At 43.3% G+C, this 25220-nt stretch overlaps 1 protein-coding gene and 2 pseudogenes across 3 annotated transcripts in view; 1 reads left to right on the top strand and 2 right to left on the bottom strand.

Annotated features, from left to right (window-relative positions):
- LOC148362275 (major histocompatibility complex class I-related protein 1-like) overlaps nucleotides 1–25220 on the top strand; it is a 36300-nt gene that overhangs the window by 5462 nt on the left and 5618 nt on the right. For all 3 annotated transcript variants that reach the window (XM_088339678.1, XM_088339677.1, XM_088339679.1), the window contains 5 exons: nucleotides 282–548; nucleotides 3593–3874; nucleotides 6503–6805; nucleotides 10601–10777; nucleotides 10847–10907. In XM_088339678.1, the coding sequence (XP_088195804.1) occupies nucleotides 282–548; nucleotides 3593–3874; nucleotides 6503–6805; nucleotides 10601–10777; nucleotides 10847–10869 (1052 nt within the window). In that variant the 3' untranslated portion in view covers nucleotides 10870–10907. The remainder of the gene's footprint in view (nucleotides 1–281; nucleotides 549–3592; nucleotides 3875–6502; nucleotides 6806–10600; nucleotides 10778–10846; nucleotides 10908–25220) is intronic.
- LOC148362277 (U2 spliceosomal RNA) lies at nucleotides 1037–1201 on the bottom strand (annotated as a pseudogene).
- Nucleotides 1904–2033, bottom strand: LOC148362276 (U2 spliceosomal RNA; annotated as a pseudogene).

Below are 25220 nucleotides of genomic sequence, written 5' to 3'. Positions count from 1 at the left end.
CACACATTCATCATAGATCCGGCTTCTTGATTTGGCTCTAAAAATGCACCAGATCAATACGTTTGAAATTATAATGTGCACAATTTTCAACTCTACGACTATTCAAACCCCCTAAGGTCTACCAAAAGTCTATGGGAAACACTGTATCTTGATACAAAACGGCAAACTTCCCAGGTTTTATCCACAATGCTATGGTTATTATGTTGACTCCTAAATGGTTAGATGTCCCAAAATAACGAATGCATTTTGTAACCCTAACAACTACTTTTTACTGCTCACAGCCCTCCACTCTCTGTGGCACATGTACACAGTGAGTAGCGACATCTCACATATTCCATCAATGATGGCTGTGGTGGTTGTGGACGGCGTGGTGACAGAACGCTACGACAGCTGGACCAATGTCACTGTAGCCAAACAGCCCTGGATGGACGGCATCCTACGCCAACAACCTGACTACTGGGCTGAGCAGACCCGTTTTTGGGAAAAACAACAACACTATGGAAATATCAACATGCAAATACTCCGGGAAAGGTTTCAGCATTTCGATGGTAATTGAAATTTGCACCACTGCGTCCCTATATTTATCTTGCGCTTCTTTTAACCTACCGTAAATTCCGGACTATAGAGCGCACCTGATTATAAGCCGCACCCAACACATTTTAAGAGGATAACCGCTTTTGTACTTACACAAGTCGCACTTGTATATAAGCCGCGTGCGCCCATGCTAAAACACAATCACTAAATTAACCCGAACCCTTTTTGAGTACCGTGATTTTAACTGAGGGGGGGTGGGGGTGGGTGGTGGTTGGGTTTAAGGGTTATTGTTCTATCTTCGTTATTCATTATCCATTATCCGTTATCGGTCAGTTCGGGGGTTTTGGGGTTTTTAAGGGTTATTGATCTATCTTCGTTATTCATTATCCATTATCCGTTATCGGTCAGTTCATAATACGCTACAAAGCCTAGGAGCCGGGACACTTACTCTCAGCCAAAAGGCCAAGCTAAGGTCCTAGCCCTCAAGCCTTGCTGCGATCATTGCGAATGCACCGTTCCCGGAGGTACTGCAATACCGGGCCGATGCGTGGAGTGGACAGAGCAAGCTCATATTCCATCTCCGAAATGCAAAAATCAAAGATAGTGACTTCATAGAAAGTACACAAAAGGCCAAGCTAAGGACTTAGCATCAAGGCCAAGATAGGACACAATTCTAAAGCCACTAAGGCCAAGCTAAGGACCTAGGGTCAGTTCATTTTGGTTTGAACAAATTTATTGACACTAATAACAGAAAAACAATCATGACAATCTCAACAGCGATTAAGCACATTCACAATATTATATTTCAATATGACTTTTTTTAACAACAAGCACAATGTGAGGTTTGAACAACCCTTCTCGAAAATCTTAATAGCAATCAAGCATATTCACAATTTCATTATATAACATCTTTGTTAGTGTCAATAGATCTAACTTTTTTTTTTTTTTGGTTTGAACAAATTTATTGACACTAAAAACAGAAAACAATCATGACAATCTCAACAGCAATTAAGCACATTCACAATATTATATTCCAATATTACGTTTTTAACAGCAAACACAAAGTGAGGTTTGAACAAACCTTCTCGAAAATCAAACATATGGGGTTTTGGGGTTTTTAAGGGTTATTGATCTATCTTCGTTATTCATTATCCATTATCCGTTATCGGTCAGTTCATAATACGCTACAAAATCAAACATATGGGGGGGGTTTAGGGGTTTTAAGGGTTATTTAGCTTGTTCATAAATCTTTATCCATTATCCGTTATGGGTCAGTTCATAATACGCTACAAAGCCTAGGAGCCGGGACACTTCCTCTCAGCCAAAAGGCCAAGCTAAGGACCTAGCCCTGAAGCCTTGCTGCGATCATTGCGAATGCACCGTTCCCGGAGGTACTGCAATACCGGGCCGTTGCGTGGAGTGGACAGAGCAAGCTCCTATGCCATCTCCGAGTTGCAAAAATCAAAGATCATAGCTTTGTGACATCATAAAGCAAAGGTCCAGCCTGGATGCCACTCCGCGCTCAGCCTCTAGGACTCATTCACAATTTCAAGTACTCAGTTCCACAACCATAGCCGGCAGAATTAACGGAAAATGATACCGGTACTTAACATATGATGCAGACCTGCAGAATCCAGGTCCCGTTAAAAGTAATCCAAGGAAAAAAAGTGTATATTTCCAAAGGTAAGGGTGGGAAAAATATATATCCACTATTGTCTGCCGTGTCTACAAACACTCACCTTTACCGGTCCTTACTTCCCGACATCCCCCGCGTCTGTTACGCCCCTTCTTTTTAATTGGTCAGTGCAAGACTTATCAGAATAAGTGTCCAAAATAAATGCAAATAAATACATTACAAAAATATACAGTTGCAAATACATATTGTACATGGTTACACATACTTACAAAGAAAGACGGTACACCGAGAGAGTTTTCAAAGCTTTAATAATAATATTATAACTTTCATCCCAAACCGTGCCTTTGAGGGGTAGCAAAACGCTACTAACAACACGCTCGGAATACAGTTAACGGGTTTGTTAAAACAAACATAACGTACATATAGAAATCAGGGTAAACCGTGCTCATCTTCCTCCTTATAACTTACGTCATTAAAGTCATCTTCCCCAGTATGGGAAAGAGACTTTGTCATATAGACGTCGTTCTCATCTCATCTCATTAGCCGTACCGCTCATCCTCATTAGGGTCGCGGGGGGGGCTGGAGCCCATCCCAGCCGTCTCCAGGCAGTGGGCAGGGGACACCCTGAACTGGTTGCCAACCAATCGCAGGGCACACGGGGACAGACAACTCACTCGCTCATTCACACCTAGGGACAATTTGGATTGGCCAATTCACCTGAAATGCATGTTTTTGGAACGTGGGAGGAAACCGGAGTGCCCGGAGGAAACCCACGCAAGCACGGGGAGAACATACAAACTCCGCACAGGAAGTCCGGTAGCTGGATTCGAACCCACACAGGAGGTTCCCAAGACCTTAGAACTGTGCCGCACACGCGCTAACCACTGCGCCGCCATGCTGCCTATTTCTATTGTATTTTGTTTTATTATCAGAATGAAGAATGTTTTCAGGCACTAAATTTTATATTTAGTTTTGTAGTAATTTTGTAGTATTTTTGAAGTATTTTGTTGCAGACACACAAAATGAATTAGGGACAAGTTTGTACCAAAACAAAGGTTTTTGTTATATTACCAGTACTTTATTTACTATAATATATAGATATCTTTACAGGAAGTCTGGAGCTGGATTTGAACCCACGACAGGTTCCCATGACATGAATTGTGCTGCACAAGCGCTAACCACTGCGCCGCCGTGCTGCCTAGATGTCGTCCTACGCTCCTTTATTCAAAAAGACGCTAGCAACACACTCGCATCTATTCCATCGGTCAAAATCTTACCTTTTGTGCACGAGCGCCGCTGGCGGCTGTTAGAAGAAATACATAAATTGGCCGCATCACTAAATAAGCCGCAGGGTTGAACATTTGGGAAAAAAGTAGCGGCTTATAGTCCGGAATTCACAGTAAATATGCTTTGTCTGTTCAGGCGCCCATGTGTTCCAGGTGCTTCACGGCTGTGAATACGATGACGAAAGCAACAGCTCGGTATCAGGCTTCAACAGTCACAGCTACGACGCAGAGGACACGTTGGTTCTTGACATGGAACATCGGCGGTGGTTACATCTCCAGCCTCAGTTAGAAGACACCAGCCGCAAGTGGAACAACAACGAAAGCTGGCTGAATTTTATGGAGGAGCGACTGCTCACTGAATGTCCAAAGCGTCTACGGCAGACGCTGGAATATGGGAAGAACGTCTTCCAGAGAAACCGTGAGTTGCCTCAGGAATGAATCATTCTATGGCTTATCGCTCATATAATCTGTTAACTTCAACATTTTCATTTTCAATAACCTTAGTGTACTTTACTTTATAACTATGCAACACAATATTTGTACCATTTAGGTCAGTTTGGGAATCATGTTCCCCCTGCAACAAACCACCACCACCATTGAGCCCCTACCCAACATATTTAAATGTCCCAAAAATAGGGCTGTGATGGTCTTGAACCCATCTATCTCAGGAGCTATGTTATCAATTTATCACAAAACATATTGTTAAAAATGTAATCCAACAAGTATTCAATATGTAAATATATATACAGTGAAGAAAATAAGTATTGGAACACCTGTGTATCATCTAGAATTCTGACCCTGAAAGAACTGTTAGTCCGCCCATTAGAAGTCATCCTGCACTCCATGTATCCTGAATCAGATGTACCTGTTTGAAGTTAGCTGTGTAAAGACACCTGTCCACCCCATACAATCAATAAGACTTTGACTTGAAACATGGCGAAGACCAAAGCGCTGTCCAAAGACACCAGAGACAAAATTGTACACTTCCACAAGGCTGAAAAGGGCTACGGAGCAATTGCCAAGCAGCTTGGTGAAAACATCTCCACTGTTGGACCAATCATTAGAAAATGGAAGAAGCTAAACACGACGGTCAATCTCAATCAGAGGGGAGCCCCAAGCAAGATATCACCTCGTGAGGTCTCAATGATTCTAAGAAAGGTGAGGAATCAGCCCCGAACTACGCGACAGGAGATGTTCAATTCCTGAAAAGAGCTAGGACCACAGTTTCGAAAGCTAGTGTAGGTAATACACGAGAGTAATACACAAGACGTCATGATTTGAAATCATGCATGGCACGAAAGGTTCCCCTGCTTAAACCAAGATATGTCAAGGCCCGTCTTAAGTTTGCATATGACCATTTGGATGATACATAGGAGTCATGGGAACATGTTTTGTAGTCCGATGAGACCAAAATGGAACTTTTTGTTTATAATTTTCACTAAGCATGTTTGGAAGAACAATCCGAAGAACACCATCCTCACTGTGAAGCATGGGGTGTTAGCATTATGCTTTGGGGTTGTTTTTCTGCACATGGGATAGGAGAACAACCTCCTTCCCTCAGTCAGAGCATTGAAGATGGGTCTTGGCTGGGTCTTCCAACATGACAACAACCCAAAGCTCACAGCCAGAAAAAACGAGGAGTGGCTCTTTCAGAAGCATATCAAGGTTCTAGCATGGTCCAGCCGGTCTCCAGACCTGAACCCAATCAATATCTTTTGGAGGGAGCTCAAACTCCATGTTTCTCAGTGACAGCCCAGAAACCTGGCTGATCTAGAGGAGATCTGTGTGGAGGAGTGGGCCAAGATCCCTACTGCAGTGTGTGCAAACCTGGTGAAAAACTACAGGAAACGTTTGACCAGTGTAACAACAAACAAAGGCTACTGTACCAAATATTAACATTCATTTTTCCAGGTGTTCAAATACTTGTTTTCAGCTATATCACAAAAATGAATTGGTTCAAAATCATGCATTGTGATTTCTGGATTTTTCTTTTTAGTTCTTTTTAGTTTCTTTTTAGTCACAGTGGACATACACCTTCGATGAAAATTTCAGACCACTCTATGACTTCTAAGTGGGAAAAATAGCAAAAAAATACAGTGTTCACCTATTTTATTTTAAGTATTTCATACTTATTTTCTTTACTGTATTCATACTGGCATGCTTTAACCTTAAGATAACAGTGGCGCCTCTGGGGAGCTTTGTTCAAATGCCTGCATGCTGACCATTAATTACTTTTTGATTCCTCAATTGATGTAAAAATCGTCAGGATTGAAACAAATTATTCTTTCCTGCAATCGGTAAACAAATTTGCTTCTAGTTATTGCTTGTGCTCCACCATAAATCTTTTTGTCTCTGAAGGAGGCTAGAATTTTCTACACTGATTAAAAAAACATAGTACGTTATTACTTTGAATACTTTGAGTTCTGATATGAATTACTCATCCCAAGTAAATGGGATCAGTGAACCTGAAATAGAACACACAATTCATTGACAAAGAAAGTCAATGATAGAAAAAGGAATGGGTGGGGAGGCGCCAGGGATTATGGGAGTTTTTGACAGCTGAAAGTTACTAGCAGAAAAAGAAAGTTTCCGCTATAATGCTTACTCTTGGTCCTGTGGTGAGGGGGCCCTTTCCCGCTGGGAGGTGTGAGAATTCTCCCACGGTAAAGTTTACGTGCGGTAGCTCAGTTTCCTTCTATATCGGACTGCTCGAATGCGTTCAGCTTGAAAGTTGCGTCATGTGCCTTTCTTTTTGTAATTTGCATGATGAGGATATGTCTACGCTAATTTAGTTTGTGCATAAGCTAAGAAGTTGCAGTCTAAATCTTACCTTTTGTACTCGAGCGCCGCTAGCGGCCGTTAGAAAAATTACATAAATCGGACGCATCACTGAATAAGCCGCAGGATTGAAAGTTTGGGAAAAAAGTGGCGGCTTATATTCCGGAATTTACGGTAGATTTCGTGCAGCCCTATTGCTTGATGACAATTAAAGCCGTTTTTGTTTATTCATTCAATGATTCATTCTTTCATTTGTTCACATACTCAGAGCGGCCTATGATGACTCTGCTACAGAAACAGCCGCTAGCGCCTGTCACGTGTCACGCCACAGGGTTCTACCCTGACAAGGTGGACATGTTCTGGACGCTTGACAGCGAGCAGCTTCACGATCATGTAGAACACAGACAGAGGCTTGGCAACCACGACGGAACCTACCAGCTGAGCGTCATTCTGCACGTGGCTGCTCTACCGCCCTCCGACTGGCACCGCTACGCATGTGTCTTCAGGCAAGAAGGGCTTCCCGATGATGTCGTCACCACGCTGGATGCTGCTGACATCCTAACTAACTACGGTAAGAATAAATCAGCAAATACTGGTAAGTGAGCTATGGCGTATGCAATACGGGTGGTGGCGAACATGTAAGGCAGGGGTTAAACTTATTTTTGCTCAGGGGCCACATGGTAGAAAAACTGTTCCCACAAGGGCCAGACTAGTACATTAATGGCATAAAAATTTGCCTTAGCTGCAGGGCTAGGGGGCTTTTTATGAGAGGCACACAAAGAAATTGTGATCGGGGGGGATCTAAGGTTAACTTTTAAAGCAATTATTGAGGGCTTCTTTTTATTTAATCTCTTGTACTTTTGTTAACTGTGCATTTGTTAAAAAAAACTGCAATTGAGTTCATTCCGTCTAGAGTACAGTGGAACCTCGGTTTTCGAACGCCTCTCAGTTCGAACAAATCGGTTCTCGACCAAAAATTTCGAGAAATTCTTGCTTCGCTTTTCGTTCAAAAAATCGGAGTTCGAACGCCGGTACGCTAGGGTGCGATGCTGAGCGGCGTACGGGTGTAGATTGCCCTCACCCCTCGTGAAGAACTGTTATGACGTGCGCGCGCATTTCTTTTCGTTTTCGCTTTTAATATCGGTGAACGAAGTGTTTTAGCCCCTAACTATGCCTCCGAAGAAGGTTGGTGCAAGCAGCAAAGTTGCTACAGGTGAAAAAAGAAGAGTAGTGCGTACAACTATTGCATTTATGAAAGAAATAATAGCAAAATATGAAGGAGGTGTGCGCGTTGCCGATCTTGCTATACATACAGCATGGTTTCTGTTGAGCACCACAAAGGTAAGAAATCCTATTCATAATTCTTTTCTTTATCCTTTAACCGCTCACCACTTTTTGTGGAGACCCGGGTGCTAAATGACATATAAACGACCTGATTTTTTTATTTTTACACGTTCATGTTAGCGTAATCTTTCGTACGGAAGATTACGCTGACGTGAATGTACGATTAGCCCGGGTTAGCTTCATGTTTACCTTAATGGTAAACATTCAGGGTGTTGGAACGGATTAAAACGATTTTACATTACTTTTAATGGGAAAAACGATTTTCGGTTTTCGAACAAACCGGTTTTCGAACAGGGTTCTGAAACGGATTATGGTCGAGAACAGAGGTTCCACTGTATAATTATCTGGTGGGAACGTCATGCATACTGGAAAGTGACAAATGGCATACAAACACTCAATTAAATTATTGATTTGATGATTAAAACGTCTGTATTTGTATTGCTTATGAAAATATTGAATTTCATCTCTATCATAGAAAAGAGCTTGAGCTTCTTCAAACTTCTGCAATGATATCTGGGTTCAATTTTTTAAATATTGTGTACAGACAATCCCCTACTTAAGACCATTAGACTTACACAAAACAGTCGGTAGGAACATTTTTTGGGGGGGATGTCCCTGTAAGTTAGATTTTGTATTGTGTGCAGGACATTACTGTAGTGCTTCTTTCCGCCGCTACCAGGGTGTGGTGGCGCCCATTATCACCCATTATCCATCCCGAAAAAGAAATCCGCTTCCTCTTCCTAGTTCGTATGTAAACATTCTGTACTGTATCCCCAGCGTAATAAGAACTTTGACATTTTTATTGTTTAATATCTTGCACATCCATTCAATATGGTTGGTGTAAAGTGTAAAGAAGAGACGAGCCGTTTCTTTTGAAATGAAAGTGGAATAAGAAAGCTTGATACGGTTGAGAAAATGGTTGGATCGCTTTTTTTCGGCCACTTTCTACCACGGAGGAAAAAGTTGTTTATTTATCTTTAGCTCAAGATGTAGAGTGCTCGTCTTGGGATCAAGAGATTGCAGGTTCAATTCCCGGCTCCTCCGTGTTATATGTCTAAGTGTCCTTGGGCAAGACACTGAATCCCTAATGCCCCCAAAAAGCAGGTAGACGCCTTGCATGGCTGCCTGGCCGCCATTGGTGTGTGAGTGTGAGTGTGTGTGTGAATCGGTAAGAATGGAGCACATTGTAAAGCATTTTGGGAGGTCTTCATTGACTTGAAAAGCGCTATATAAATGCAGACCATTTACCATTTATAGATTCTATTATTTAATGCAATGGTTTTTTTTTTTATTACAAAACAATACAGGTTACTTATACAAGCCTTTAACATACTTATATAAACCTTAAACATACAAAATATAGCACAGAAGCAACTTACGAACAAATTCAACCTACTAACGATGGTCCAGTAAGGCAGCGTCTGTATTGCCTTTATGGTGCTGTCCTCTCTCTTAATTTCTGCTGCCATCTACTGGCTTAAAGCCATGATCGCAGCCCCGGGTAATTCATCGAGTACGTGCAAACCTTAGACGTGCTCGAATAAATACCTCTTTTTTAAATCTTTTGGGGTGTTTGGGAATACATTTGAACTATTTAAAACAGAAATTTTCTTACTTTTATATTTTCATGTAAATCTTACGGGAAAGTTCATATATTTAGGTAAATATTTTTATTCAGAAAATAAAAATAAAACCTTGCATGCAATTTTTGTCACTTTTCACTCGAGGTTCCCCGAGTTAAATGAACTGTGATAGAAATGTTTTCAATTGTCATTTTTTTGTATGTTTTAATAATGCACTTTTGATAAACACTCCATGAAAAAAGGTTAAAAAGCTCAATAATTGTTTTGTATCAAAATCTCATATCCCTTAAATTGTGAGCCTCCAAAAAGACCCCCAGCCCCTCCAGCTAAGCAACCCTTTTTATGCCTTTCATTTACCAGTCCGTCCCCCGTGAGAATGCATTTTCTACCATGTAGCCACCAGGCTTATGAGCAGTGTTCCCTCTAAGTTGCGCGCGTGCGCAAATGCGCACTGCTCGCACATTCTCAGTGCACAAAAAAATCTAGCCAGCGCACAAAAATGAGGGCTCAAAATTACTAATTAGGAAGTCAAAGTTACAGTGCATTTAGGTAAAAATACACGGGTTCCCCTGACGTTGTGTCCAAAATGCGGTATTTTGAAGTTGAGTCGAAGTCGAACGAAGTTGAGTAAAGTTGATAGAGTATGTCGAGAATTGGCTTCTTCGGCTCGGCTCACTAAAAAGGAACCGTCTCTTTCGGGTCCTAAACGGCTCTTCATGTTGTTTTTGCTTCTTTAATCCCAACATGACCAAATATTAAGTAAAATTATGCACAAAATGACTTAAAGGAAGGGGGGAATAGAACAAAAAAGAAAAAAACACCAAAATGAAAAAGTAGTGAAAAGCTGAGAAAAAAATAAACAAAAGAAAGAGAAAAAAAAGAAGGAAAAATTTAGAAAAAGACAAAAAAAGTTAGTGTTCCATTCAAATAATTTCCAACTATTCACTATAAGTGAATCTTGTTGCCAACATTGTACTTCCACTAAAAAATGTTATTAAGTACAGTTCTGTATCTTATAACCGACTCAATAAGCCCCCAAAAATGTTAATATTATGCGACAAAATATATCAGGAAATAAAAAGAAATGGATATCTTGTGATAGATTTGTAAGAACAAACAACATTTGTAGGCCGTACAACTTTTGCAATAGTACATGAGTCAATTCATTAAAAACAGAAAAATAATTTTGCATTGCCGGAAACTCACCAAAATCTAACTTGAAGTCAAGTTTTGGACATGTTTGAAAATGAATTATCTTGCCACACTTGGGATTATGGTGGCTCACTGTTGTTTCAAGCGTTGCTCACCGACTTTATCTGAACGCTCAGACCCGTGGAGAATTAGAGGGAACATTGCTTATGAGAGTCACTACGCTGACAAATATTAAATAAAGTTTGGCCCCTCAGTGGCTTTCCTCACGCGTGTACTTCATGTTTCAGTGGAGCCTGCAAACAACATGGGCCACATTGTAACCGCTGTCATCTGTATCTTGGCACTGTTTTTGGCCGGCATTATCATTTTTTACATCAAAAGGAAAGGGAAGCCTCGTAATGGAACGCCAATACGGGAACACATCAACAACCCCAGCTCCGTGTATTCTGATGCTGTCATTTCTGGTAAGTGGGATCTCTCTTTAGTCAGCATTCAAAGGAGCGTTCAAAAAAAAAACTTTGCCAATTTTGCAGGTCCAGCAGAGAGAGACATTTGAGTGGCCTGAGAAGACTGCTGTAGCTGCCGATATATCAGGTTTGTTCTTGACATTCAACTTGAAAGGTACAAAGAGATGTACCGTATTTTCATCATTATAAGGCGCACCTAAAAGTCTTTATTTATTTCAAAAGCTGACCATGCGCCTTATAATACAGCGCGCCTTATATATGGATCAATATTGAGTCGCAAGGTCTCGTAAATAAGGCAAGCAGCCGCCGACTCGATTTCCCCCTGTAGGCGAAGTACCGTAAATTCCGGACTATAGAGCGCACCCGATTACAAGCCGCACCCAACACATTTTAAGAGGAGAACCGATTTTGTACATACACAAGCCGCACCTGTATATAAGTCGCATGCGCCCACATTTAAAAATGTAACATAAACACAAAAATAACGCAAACCCGACTTCAAGTCCCGTGATTGCAACTAAATGTCCTTCATTAAAGTCCACAGTCCAAAAATCACAGCCGGCAAAATGAACGGAAAATGATACCGGTACTTAAGGTTTGATGCAGAAAAAAGTGTATATTTACAAAGGTAAGGGTGGGAAAAAAATATCAGATGAACACATTTACTCACGCAACTCATTTTTCCCTAACCAACTTTTTACCTCCTCTTTCCTTGTCTGTCCCTCACCTTTAGCAGTCCCCACTTAAACTCGGCACCCCACGTTTGTTCCGCCCCTCTTTTTTCATTCACCCGTGCAAAACATATCTGAATAAGTGTTTGAAATAAATACAAATAAATACATTACAAAAATGTACAGTTGCAAATACATATTATACATGGGTTACACATATTTACAAAGAAAGACGGTACACCGAGAGAGTTTTCAAAGCTTTAATAATAATAATATAACTTTCATCCCAAACGGTGCCTGTGACAGGGCAGTTAATGGTAGCAACACTCGAGCGCCGCTGGGGGACGTTAGAAAAATTACATAAATTGGACGCATCATTGAATAAGCCGCAGTGTTGAAAGTTAGGGAAAAAAGTAGCGGCTTATAGTCCGGAATTTTTGGTAGTCCGTGGTGTATGCTGGGATATATATACCGACGTTTCATTTCCTAACCAATGTGTCAATCATTATTTGAATTGGTCACTATTGACTAAAGTTATTTGGAGGTAAAGGAGGCGGGTCCCTTTTAGCATTTACAGGATCGCATAGGCTAAAGCGGGGCAAAGCAAAGCCTGCAATTGACCGAAAAAGATGTGAATCACATGTTTGGTCCCCCCTTTTTTCCCTTTTTCCATTTTTTTCTTGATTTGTTTCTATTATTCAGGGGCTTTTTTTCTTTCATTTTTTTCCCACTTTTGTTTCTTTTGTGGGGCGGCATTGGGTAGGTAAAGCGCTCGTCTTGGGATCAAGAGGTCGCAGGTTCGATACCCGGCTCCTCCGTGTTATATGTCGAAGTGTCCTTGGGCAAGACACTGAATCCCTAATGCCCCCGATAGCAGGTAGTTGCCATGCATGGCTGACGATGCTATCGGTTATTTAGTGTGTAAAAGGAAAAAGTGTGAAGCACATTGTAAAGCGCTTTAGGAGGTCTTCATTCTTTTGAAGAGCGCTATATAAACGCAGACCATTTACATATTCATTTATTTGTCTTTTTTTGTGCTTTTATTCTTTTTTTCTCCATATCCCTCTTTTGTTTCCCCCCTGTCTGTTGACTACTTTTTAATGGATTTTTCCTTTTTTTTCCAGCTTTTTTTTCTTTTTCCGGCTTTTTCTTTTCCTTTTTTTCTTCACTAAAATGTAATCTCTTGTCCTTTATCAACTGTGCATTTAGTATGAAGGACGGACGGTTGGACAGACAGACAATTCTTCTTGAGGAAATTGAAAGAGGTTTCTTTTTGTAGAATGGAATTTTGCATTGAAAGAGGTTTCTTGTCCTAGGACGGACTTGCTGATAGTCCCTGGTGGTCTAGTGGTAAGTATCGAGCACTCTCGCTGCTGTTGCCCCTTGTTCGATTCCCGGTTAATGGAAACTATTACACACGGACGGACAGAGTCTTGAAATATATTTTTTTGGGGGGGGTTTCTAGAATGACTTAAGCGACATGCACCTCTTTGCATTTGTAGTCGCTGGTGGTCTAGTGGCTAGGATTTGGGGTTCTCGTTGCTGGGGCCAAGGGTTCAAATCTCCGTGAGGAAAACTGTTGCAGACAGTTACTTGAAACATATATTTTTTCGGGGGGGTCTAGAATGACTTAAGTGACATGCACCTCTTCTCATGTGTAGTTGCTGGTGGTCTAGTAGCTAGGGTTTGGGGTTTTCGTTGCTGGGGCCAAGGGTTCAATTCTCCATGAGGAAAACTGTTGTAGACAGTTCCTTGAAATAAATATTTTTTCGGGGGGGTTCTAGAATGACTTAAGCGACATGCACCTCTTTGCGTGTGTAGTCGCTGGTGGTCTAGTGGCTAGGATTTGGGGTTCTCGTTGCTAGGGCCAAGGGTTCAATTCTCCGTGAGGAAAACAGTTGCAGACAGTTCCTTAAATTACATTTTTTTGGGGGGGGTTCTAGAATAACTTAAGCGACATGCACCTCATTATATGTGTAGTCGCTGGCGGTCTAGTGGCTAGGAGTTGGGGTTCTCGTTGCTGGGGCCAAGGATTCGATTCTCCGTGAGGAAAACTGTTGCACACAGTTTCTTTGAGATATATATTTCTTGGGGGGGTTCTACAATGACTTAAGCGACATGCACCTCTTTGCATGTGTAGTTGCTGGCGGTCTAGTGGATATGATTTGGGGTTCTCGTTGCTGGGGCCAAAAGTTCGATTCTCCATGAGGAAAACTGTTACAGACAGTTCTTTGAAATATATATTTTTTGGGGGGGTTCTAGAATGACTTAAGCGACATGCACCTCTTTGCATGTGTGCCGCTGGCGGTCTAGTGGCTAGGATTTGGGGTTCTTGTTGCTGGGGCCAAGGGTTTGATTCTCCGTGAGGAAAACTGTTGCAGACGGATCCGTGAAACATATATTATTTGGGGGGGTTCTAGAATGACTTAAGCGACATGCACCACTTTGCATGTATAGTCGCTGGTGGTCTAGTGGCTAGGATTTGGAGTTGTCGTTGCTAGGGCCAAGAGTTCGAATCTCTGTGAGGAAAACTGTTCCAGACAGTTCCTTGAAACATACATTTTTTGGGGGGGGTTCTAGAATGACTTAAGCGACATGCACCTCTTTCATTGTGTAGTCTCTGGCGGTCTAGTAGCTAGGATTTGGGGTTCTCGTAGCTGGGGCCAAGGGTTCGATTCTCCGTGAGGAAAACTTGCAGACAGTCCCTTGAAATATATATTTTTTGGGGGGGTTCTACAATGACTTAAGTGATATGCACCTCTTTCCCTGTGTAGTTGCTGGGTGTTTAGTGGCTAGGATTTGGAGTTCTCGTTGCTGGGGCCAAGGGTTCGATATTCCGTGTGGAAAACTGTTGCAGACAGTTCCTTGAAATAAATAATTTTTCGGGGGGTTCTAGAATGATTTAAGCGACATGCACCTCATAGCATATGTAGTTGCTGGTGGTCTAGTGGCTAGGCTTTGAGGTTTTCGTAGCTGGGGCCAAGGGTTTGATTCTGCGTGAGGAAAACTGTTTCAGACAGTTCCTTGAAACATATATTTTTTGGGGGGGTTCTAGAATGACTTAAGCTACATGCACCTCTTTGCATGTGTAGTGTTGGTGGTCTAGTGGCTAGGAGTTGGGGTTCTCGTTGCTGGGGCCAAGGATTCGATTCTCCGTGAAGAAAACTTTTGCAGACAGTTTCTTTGAGATATATATTTCTTGGGGGGGTTCTACAATGACTTAAGCGACATGCACCTCTTTGCATGTGTAGTTGCTGGCGGTCTAGTGGATATGATTTGGGGTTCTCGTTGCTGGGGCCAAAAGTTCGATTCTCCATGAGGAAAACTGTTACAGACAGTTCTTTGAAATATATATTTTTTGGGGGGGTTCTAGAATGACTTAAGCGACATGCACCTCTTTGCATGTGTGCCGCTGGCGGTCTAGTGGCTAGGATTTGGGGTTCTTGTTGCTGGGGCCAAGGGTTTGATTCTCCGTGAGGAAAACTGTTGCAGACGGATTCGTGAAACATATATTATTTGTGGGGGTTCTAGAATGACATAAGCGACATGCACCACTTTGCATGTATAGTCGCTGGTGGTCTAGTGGCTAGGATTTGGAGTTGTCGTTGCTAGGGCCAAGAGTTCGAATCTCTGTGAGGAAAACTGTTCCAGACAGTTCCTTGAAACATACATTTTTTGGGGGGGGTTCTAGAATGACTTAAGCGACATGCACCTCTTTCATTGTGTAGTCTCTGGCGGTCTAGTAGCTAGGATTTGGGGTTCTCGTAGCTGGGCCAAGGGTTTGATTCTCCGTGAGGAAAACTGTTGCAGACAGTCCCTTGAAATATATATTTTTTGGGGGGGTTCTACAATGACTTAAGTGATATGCACCTCTTTCCATGTGTAGTTGCTGGGTGTTTAGTGGCTAGGATTTGGGGTTCTCGTTGCTGGGGCCAAGGGTTCGATTTTCCGTGTGGAAAACTGTTGCAGACAGTTCCTTGAAATAAATAATTTTTCGGGGGGTTCTAGAATGACTTAAGCGACATGCACCTCATTGCATGTGTAGTCGCTGGTGGTCTAGTGGCTAGGATTTGGGGTTCTTGTTGCTGGGCCCAAGGGTTCGATTCTTCGTGAGGAAAACTGTTGCAGACAGTTCCTTGAAATATATATTTTTTGGGGTGGTTCTAGAATGACTTAAGCGATATGCACCTCTTTGTAAGGATAGTCGCTGGTGGTCTAGTGGCTAGGAGTTTGGTTTCTCGTCGCTGGGGCCAAGGGTTTGAATCTCCATGACTACAACTGTTGCAGACAGTTCATTGAAACATGTATTTTTGGGGGGGTTCTAGAATGACTTAAGCTACATGCACCTCTTTGCATGTGTAGTGTTGGTGGTCTAGTGGCTAGGAGTTGGGGTTCTCGTTGCTGGGGCCAAGGATTCGATTCTCCGTGAGGACAACTGTTGTAGACAGTTTCTTTGAGATATATATTTCTTGGGGGGTTCTACAATGACTTAAGCGACATGCACCTCTTTGCATGTGTAGTTGCTGGCGGTCTAGTGGATATGATTTGGGGTTCTCTTTGCTGGGGCCAAAAGTTCGATTCTCCATGAGGAAAACTGTTACAGACAGTTCTTTGAAATATATATTTTTTGGGGGGGTTCTAGAATGACTTAAGCGACATGCACCTCTTAGCATGTGTGTCGCTGGCGGTCGAGTGGCTAGGATTTGGGGTTCTTGTTGCTGGGGCCAAGGGTTTGATTCTCCGTGAGGAAAACTGTTGCAGACGGATCCGTGAACCATATATTATTTGGGGGGGTTCTAGAATGACTTAAGCGACATGCACCACTTTGCATGTATAGTCGCTGGTGGTCTAGTGGCTAGGATTTGGAGTTGTCGTTGCTAGGGCCAAGAGTTCGAATCTCTGTGAGGAAAACTGTTCCAGACAGTTCCTTGAAACATACATTTTTTTGGGGGGGTTCTAGAATGACTTAAGCGACATGCACCTCTTTCCTTGTGTAGTTTCTGGCGGTCTAGTAGCTAGGATTTGGGGTTCTCGTAGCTGGGGCCAAGGGTTCGATTCTCCGTGAGGAAAACTGTTGCAGACAGTCCCTTGAAATATATATTTTTTGGGGGGGTTCTACAATGACTTAAGTGATATGCACCTCTTTCCATGTGTAGTTGCTGGGTGTTTAGTGGCTAGAATTTGGGGTTCTCGTTGCTGGGGCCAAGGGTTCGATTTTCCGTGTGGAAAACTGTTGCAGACAGTTCCCTGAAATAAATAATTTTTCGGGGGGTTTTAGAATGACTTAAGCGACATGCACCTCATTGCATGTGTAGTCGCTGGTGGTCTAGTGGCTAGGATTTGGGGTTCTTGTTGCTGGGCCCAAGGGTTCGATTCTTCGTGAGGAAAACTGTTGCAGACAGTTCCTTGAAATATATATTTTTGGGGGGGTTCTAGAATGACTAAAGCGACATGCACCTCTTTGTGTGGTTGGTGGTGGTCTAGTGGCTAGTATTTAGGGTTCTGGTTGCTGGGGTGAAGGGTTCGATTCTCCTTGAGGAAAACTGTTGCAGAAAGTTCCTTGAAATATATATTTTTTGGGGGGGTTCTAGAATGACTTAAGCGACATGCAGCCCTTCGCATGTCTAGGCGCTGGTGGTCTAGTGGCTAGGATTTGGGGTTCTCGTTGCTAGGGCCAAAGGTTCGATTCTCTGTGAGGAAAACTGTTGCAGAGAGTTCCTTGAAATATATATTTTTTGGGGGGGTTCTACAATGACTGAAACGACATATACCTCTTTCCATGTGTAGTCGCTGGTGGTCTAGTGGCTAGGATTTGGGGTTCTCATTCCTGGGGCCAAGGGTTTGATTTTCCGTGAGGAAAACTGTTGCAGACAGTTCCTTGAAATAAATAATTTTTCGGGGGGTTCTAGAATGATTTAAGCGACATGCACCTCATTGCATGTGTAGTCGCTGGTGGTCTAGTGGCTAGGATTTGGGGTTTTCGTAGCTGGGGCCAACGGTTTGATTCTGCATGAGGAAAACAGACAGTTCCTTGAAACATATTTTTTGGGGGGGGTTCTAGAATGACTTAAGCTACATGCACCTCTTTGCATGTCTAGTGTTGGTGGTCTAGTGGCTAGGAATTGGGGTTCTCGTTGCTGGGGCCAAGGATTCGATTCTCCGTGAGGAAAACTGTTGCAGACAGTTTCTTTGAGATATACATTTCTTGGGGGGGTTCTAGAATGACTTAAGCGACATGCACCTCTTTGCATGTGTAGTTGCTGGTGGTCTAGTGGATATGATTTGGGGTTCTCGTTGTTGGGGCCAAAAATTCGATTCTCCATGAGGAAAACTGTTACAGACAGTTCTTTGAAATATATATCTTTTTGGGGGGGTTCTAAAATGACTTAAGCGACATGCACCTTTTTGCATGTGTGTCGCTGGCGGTCTAGTGGCTAGGATTTGGGGTTCTTGTTGCTGGGGCCAAGGGTTTGATTCTCTGTGAGGAAAACTGTTGCAGACAGTTCCGTGAAACATATATTATTTGGGGGGGTTCTAGAATGACTTAAGCGACATGCACCACTTTGCATGTATAGTCGCTGGTGGTCTAGTGGCTAGGATTTGGAGTTGTCGTCGCGAGGGCCAAAAGTTCGAATCTCTGTGAGGAAAACTGTTCCAGACAGTTCCTTGAAACACACATTTTTTTGGGGGGGGGTTCTAGAATGACTTAAGCGACATGCACCCCTTTCCATGTGTAGTCTCTGGCGGTCTAGTAGCTAGGATTTGGGGTTCTCGTAGCTGGGGCCAAGGGTTCGATTCTCCGTGAGGAAAACTGTTGCAGACAGTCCCTTGAAATATATATTTTTTGGGGGGGTTCTACAATGACTTAAGTGATATGCACCTCTTTCCATGTGTAGTTGCTGGGTGTTTAGTGGCTAGGATTTGGGGTTCTCGTTGCTGGGGCCAAGGGTTCGATTTTCCGTGTGGAAAACTGTTGCAGACAGTTCCTTGAAATAAATAATTTTTCGGGGGGTTCTAGAATGACTTAAGCGACATGCACCTCATTTTAAGTGTAGTCGCTGGTGGTCTAGTGGCTAGGATTTGGGTCTCTCATTGCTGGGGCCAAGGGTTTGAATCTCCATGAGTACAACTGTTGCAGACAGTTCCTTGAAACATATATTTTTGGAGGGGTTCTAGAATGACTAAAGCGACATGCACCTCCTTGTCTGTGTAGTCGGTGGTGGTCTAGTGGCTAGTATTTAGGGTTCTGGTTGCTGGGGTGAAGGGTTCGATTCTCCTTGAGGAAAACTGTTGCAGAAAGTTACTTGAAATATATATTTTTTGGGGGGGGTTCTAGAATGACTTAAGCGACATGCAGCCCTTTGCATGTGTAGGTGCTGGTGGTCTACTGGCTAGATTTTGGGGTTCTCATTGCTGGGGCCAAGGGTTCGATACTCCGTGAGGAAAACTGTTGCAGACCGTTACTTGAAATACATATTTTTTGGGGGGGGTTCATAAATGACTTAGGCTACATGCACCTCTTTGCATGTGTAGTCCCTGGCAGTCTAATGGCTAAGATTTGGGGTTCTCATTGCTGGGGCCAAGGATTCGATACTCCGTGAGGAACACTGTTGCAGACAGTTCCTTGAAATATTTTTTTCGGGGGGGGGGGGGGTTCTAGAATGACTAAAGCAACATGCACCTCTTTGCATGTGTAGTTGCTGGTGGTCTAGTGGTGAGGATTTGGGGTTCTTGGTGCTGGGGCCAAGGGTTTGATTCTCCGTGAGGAAAACTGTTGCCGACAGTTCCTTGATAGATTATTTTTTGGGGGGGTTCTAGAATGACTTAAGCGACATGCACCTCTTTGAATGTGTAGTCGCTGGTGGTCTAGTGGCTAGGATTCTGGGTTCTTGTTGCTGGGGCCAATGGATCGAGTCTCTGTGAGGAAAACTGTTGCAGACAGTTACTTGAAATATATATTTTTGGGGGGGTTCTAGATTGACTTAAGCGACATGCACCACATTACATGTGTTGTTGTTAGTGGTATAGTGGCTAGGATTTGGGGTTCTCGTTGTTGAGGCCAAGGGTTCGATTCTCTGTGAGGAAAACTGTTGCAGACAGTTCCTTGAAATATATATTTTTTGGGGGGGTTCTAGAACGACTTAAGCGACATGCACCTCTTTGCATGTGTACTTGCTGGTGGTCTAGTGGCTAGAATTTGGGGTTCTCGTTGCTGGGGCCAAGGGTTTGATTCTTGGTGAGGAAAACTGTTGCAGACAGTTCCTTGAAATATATATTTTTTGGGGGGGTTCTAGAACGACTTAAGCGACATGCACCTCTTTGCATGTGTACTTGCTGGTGGTCTAGTGGCTAGAATTTGGGGTTCTTGTTGCCGGGGCCAAGGATTCGATTCTCCCTGAGGAAATCTGTTGCAGACAGTTCTTTGAAATATATATTTTTTGGGGGGGTTCAAGAATCACTTAAGCGACATGCACCACATTGTATGTGTACTTGCTGGTGGTCTAGTGGCTACGATTTGGGGTTCTTGTTGCTGGTGCCAAGGGTTCGATTCTCCCTGAGGAAATCAGTTGCAGACAGTTCCATGAAATGTATATTTTTTGGGGGGGTTCTAGAGTGACTTAAGCGACATGCACCTCTTTGCTTGTGTAGTCGCTGGTGGTTTAGTGGCTAGGATTCCGGATTCTTGTTGCTGAGGCCAAGGGTTTAATTCTCCATGAGGAAAACTATTGCAGACAGTTTCTTGAAATATATATTTTTTGGGGGGGTTCTAGAATCACTTAAGCGACATGCACCTCTTTGCATGTGTAGTCACTGGTGGTCTAGTGGTTTGGATTCGGGGATCTCATTGCTGGTGCCAAGGGTTCGACTCTCCGTGAGGAAAACTGTTGCAGACAGTTCCTTGAAACATATATATTTCAAGAATGACTTAAGCGACATGCACCCCTTTGCATGTGTAGTTGCTGGTGGTCTAGTGGCTATGATTTGGGGTTCTCGTTGCTGGGGCCAAGGGTTCGATTCTGCATGAGCAAAACTGTTGCAGACTGTTCCTTGACATATATATTTTTTGGGGGGGTTCTAGAATGACTTAAGCGACATGCACCTCTTTTGATGTGTATTCACCGGTGGTCTAGTGGCTAGGATTCGGCGTGCTCATTGCTGGGGGCAAGGGTTTGACTCTCCGTGAGGAAAACTGTTGCAGACAGTTCCTTGAAATATATATTTTTTGGGGGTTCTAGAATGACTTAAGCGACATGCACCTCTATGCTTCTGTAGTCGTTGGTGGTCTAGTGGTAAGGATTTGGGTTTCCCATTGCTCGGGCCTAGGGTTCGATTCTCCTTGAGGAAAACTGTGACACACATTTCCTTGAAATATATATTTTTGCGGGGGTTCTAGAATGACTAAAGCGACATGCACCTCTGTTCATGTGTAGCCGCTGGTGGTCTAATGGCTAGGATTTGGGGTTCTTGTTGATGTGGCCAAAGGTTCGATTCTCCGTGAGAAAAACTGTTACAGACATTTCCTTGAAATATATTTTTTGGGGGGGGTTCTAGAATTACTTAAACGACATGCACCTGTTTTCATGTGTAGTCGTTCGTGGTTTAGTGGCTATGATTTGGGGTTCCTGTTGCTGGGGACAAGGGTTCGATTTTCCGTGAGGAAAACTATTGCAGACAGTTCCTTGAAATATATATTTTTTAGGGGGGGGTTCTAGAATTACTTATACGACATGCACCTCTTTGCATGTGTAGTTGCTGGTGGTGTAGTGGTTTGGATTCCGGTACTCGTTGCCGGGGCCAAGGGTTCGATTCTTCGTGAGAAACTCTTGCAGACAGATCCTTGAAATATATATTTTTTTGGGGGGTTCTAGAATGACTTAAACGACATGCACCTCTTTGCATATGTAGTCGCTGGTGGTCTAGTGGCTAGGATTTTGGGGTTCTGTTTGCTGGGGCTAGGGGTTCGATTCTCTGTGAGGAAAACTGTTGCAGACAGTTCCTTAAAATATATATTTTTTGGGGGGGGTTCTAGAATGACTAAATCAACATGCACCTTGTTGCATGTGTAGTTAGTGGTCTAGTGGCTAGTATTCGGGGTTCTCGTTGTTGGGGCGAAGGGTTTGATTCTCTGTGAGGAAAACTGTTGCACACAGTTCCTTGAAATATATATTTTTTGGGGGGGTTCTAGAATGTCTTAAGCGACATGCACCTCATTGCATGTGTAGGCACTGTTGGTCTATTGGCTAGGATTTGGGGTTTTCGTTGGTTGGGCCAAGGGTTCAATTCTCCGTGAGGAAAACTGTTGCATACTGTTCTTTGAGACATAATTTTTTGGGGGGGTTTTAGAAGGACTTAAGCGACATGCACCTCTTTGCATGTTTAGTCGCTGGTGGTCTAGTGGTTAGGATTTGGGGTTCTTGTTGCTGGGCCCAAGGGTTCGATTCTTCGTGAGGAAAACTGTTACAGACAGTTCTTTGAAATATATATTTTTTGGGGGGGCTCTAGAAGGACTTAAGCGACATGCACCTCTTTGCATGTTTAGTCGCTGGTGGTCTAGTGGTTAGGATTTGGGGTTCTTGTTGCTGTGCCCAAGGGTTCGATTCTTCGTGAGGAAAACTGTTGCAGACAGTTCTTTGAAATATATGTATTTTTGGGGGGGGGTTCTAGAATGACTTAGGCGACATGCACGTCGTTGCATGTGTAGTCGCTAATGGTTCAGTGGCCAGGACTCCGGGTTGTCGTTGCTGAGGCCAAGGGTTCGATTTTCTGTGAGGAAAACTGTTGCAGACAGTTCCTTGAAATATATATTTTTTGGGGGGGTTCTAGAATGACTTAATTGACATAAATCTCTTTGCATGTGTGGTTGCTGGTGGTCTAGTGGCTAAGATTTGGGGTTCTCGTTGCTTGGGCCAAAGGTTTGATTCTCAGTGAGGAAAATTGTTGCAGACAGTTCCTTGAAATATATATTTTTTTGGGGGGTTCTAGAATGACTTATGCGACATACACCTCTTAGCATGTGTAGTTGCTGGTGGGTTAGCGGCTAGGATTTGGGGTTCTCATTGCTGGGGCCAAGGGTTCGATTCTCCGTGAGGAAAACTGCTGCAGACAGTTTTTTGAAACATATATTCTTTGGAGGGGTTCTAGAATGACTTAAGCAACATGCACCTCTTGGCATGTGTAGTCGCTGGTGGTTTAGTGGCTAGGATTCCGGGTTTTCGTTGCTGAGGCCAAAGGTTCGATTCTCCGTGAAGAAAGCTCTTGCAGACAGTTCCTTGAAATATATTTTTTTTTGGGGGGGGGGGGTTCTAAAATCACTTAATTGACATGCATGTGTAGTCGCTGGTGGTCTAGTGGTTAGGATTTGGGGTTCTTATTGCTGGGGCCAAGAGTTCGACTCTCCGTGATGAAAACTGTTGCAGACAGTTCCTTGAAATATATTTTTTTTGGGGGGTTCTAGAATGACTTAATCAACATGCACCTATTTACATGTGTAGTTGCTGGTTGTTCAGTGGCTAGGATTCGGGGTTCTTATTGCTGGGGCCAAGAGTTCGACTCTCTGTGAGGAAAACTGTTGCAGACATTTCTTTGAAATATATATTTTTTGGGGGGGTTCTAGAATGACTTAGGCGACATGCACCACTTGGAATGTGTAGTAGCTGGTGGTCTAGTGGCTAGGATTCCGGTACTCGTTGCTGAAGCCAAAGGTTCGTTTCTCCGTGAGGAAAACTGTTGCAGACAGTTCCTTAAAATACATATTTTTTGGGGGGGGATCTAGAATGACTAAAGCAACATGCACCTCATTGCATGTGTCGTTGGTGCTGGTCTAGTGGCTAGGATTTGGGGTTCTCATTACTTGGGCCAAGTGTTCGATACTCCGTGAGGAAAACTGTTGCAAACAGTTCCTTGAAATATATATTTTTGGGGGGGTTCTAGAATGACTTAAGCGACAGGCACCTCTTTGCATGTGGTCTAGTGGCTAGGATTTGGGGTTGTCGTTGCTGGGGCCAAGGGTTCGATTCTGCGTGAGGAAAACTGTTGCAGACAGTTACTTGAAACATATATTTTTTCGGGGGGGATCTAGAATGACTAAAGCAACATGCACCTCTTTGCATGTGTACTTGCTGGTTTAGTGGCTTGGACTTGGGATTCTCGTTGCTGGGGTCAAGGGTTCGATTCTCTGTGAGGAAAACTGTTGCAGACAGTTCCTTGGAATATATATTTTTTGGGGGGGTTCTAGAATGACTTAAGCGACATGCACCTCTTTGCATGTGTAGTTGCTGGTCTAGTGGCTAGTATTTGGGGCTCTCGTTGCTGGGGCGAAGGGTTCGATTCTCTGTGAGGAAAACTGTTGCAGACAGTTCCTTGAAGCATATATTTTTTGGGGGGGATCTAGAATGACTTAAGCGACATGCACCTCTTAGCATGTGTAGTTGCTGGCGGTCTAGTGGCTAGGATTGCGGGTTCTCGTTGCTGAGGCCAAGGGTTTGATTCTCCGTGAGGAAAACTATTGCAGACAGTTCCTTGAAATGTATGTTTTTTTGGGGGGGTTCTAGAATCACTTAATTGACATGCACCTCTTTGTATGTGTAGTTGTTGGTGGTCTAGAGGTAAGGATTTGGGGTTCTAATTGCTGGGGCCAAGGGTTCGATTCTCCGTGAGTAAAACTGTTGCAGACAGTTCCTTAAAATACATATTTTTTGGGGGGGGTTCTAGAATGACTAAAGCAACATGCACCTCTTTGCATGTGTAGTTGCTGGTGGTCTAGTGGCTAGGATTTGGGGTTCTTGTTGCTGGGGCCAAGGGATCGATTCTCTGTGAGGAAAACTGTTGCAGACAGTTCTTTGAAATATATATTTTTGGGGGGGTTCTAGAATGAGTTAAGCGACATGCACCTCTTTGCATGTGTAGTTGCTGGTGGTGTAGTGGCTAGGATTTGGGTTTGTCGTTGCTGGGGCCAAGGGTTCGATTCTCCGTGATGAAAACTGTTGCAGAGAGTTCCTTGAAATATACATTTTTTCGGGGGGTTCTAGAAGGACTTAAGCGACATGCACCTCATTGCATGTGTAGTTGCTGGTGGTGTAGTGGCTAGGATTTGGCGTTCTCGTTGCTGGGGCCATGGGTTCGATTCTCTTTGAGGAAAACTGTTGCAGACATTTCCTTGAAATATTAATTTTTTTGGGAGGGTTCTAGAATGACTTAAGCAACATGCACCTTTTTGCATGTGTAGTCACTGGTGGTTTCATGGCAAGGATTTGGGGTTCTCCTTGCTGAGGCCAAAGGTTCGATTCTCCGTCAGGAAAACTGTTGCAGACAGTTCCTTGAAATATATATTTTTTGGGGGGTTCTAGAATGACTTAAGCGACATGCACATCTTTACATGTGTAGTCTCCGGTGGTCTAGTGGCTAGGGTTTGGGGTTGTCGCTGCTAGGGCCAAGGGTTCGATTCTCCGTGATGAAGACTGTTGCAGAGAGTTCCTTGAAACATATATTTTTTGGGGGGGTTTTAGAATGACTTAAGCAACATGCACCTCTCTGCCTGTGTAGTTGCTGGTGGTATAGTGGCTTGGATTTGGGGTTCTCGTTGCTGGGGCCAAGGGTTCGATTCTGCGTGAGGAAAACTGTTGCAGACTGTTCCTTGAAATATTTATTTTTTGGGGGGGTTCTAGAATGACTTAAGCGACATGCACCTGTTTGCATGTGTAGTCGCTGGTGGTTTAGTGGCTAGGATATGGGTTTCTCGTTGCTGGGGCGAAGGGTTAGATTCTCCATGA

This window comes from Urocampus carinirostris, chromosome 7 (genome assembly GCF_059441175.1).
Source record: "Urocampus carinirostris isolate Australia breed hairy pipefish chromosome 7, RoL_Ucar_1.0, whole genome shotgun sequence".
In the NCBI taxonomy this organism is placed as follows: Eukaryota; Metazoa; Chordata; class Actinopteri; order Syngnathiformes; family Syngnathidae; genus Urocampus; species Urocampus carinirostris.
This window is presented reverse-complemented; position numbering and strand designations above follow the sequence as displayed.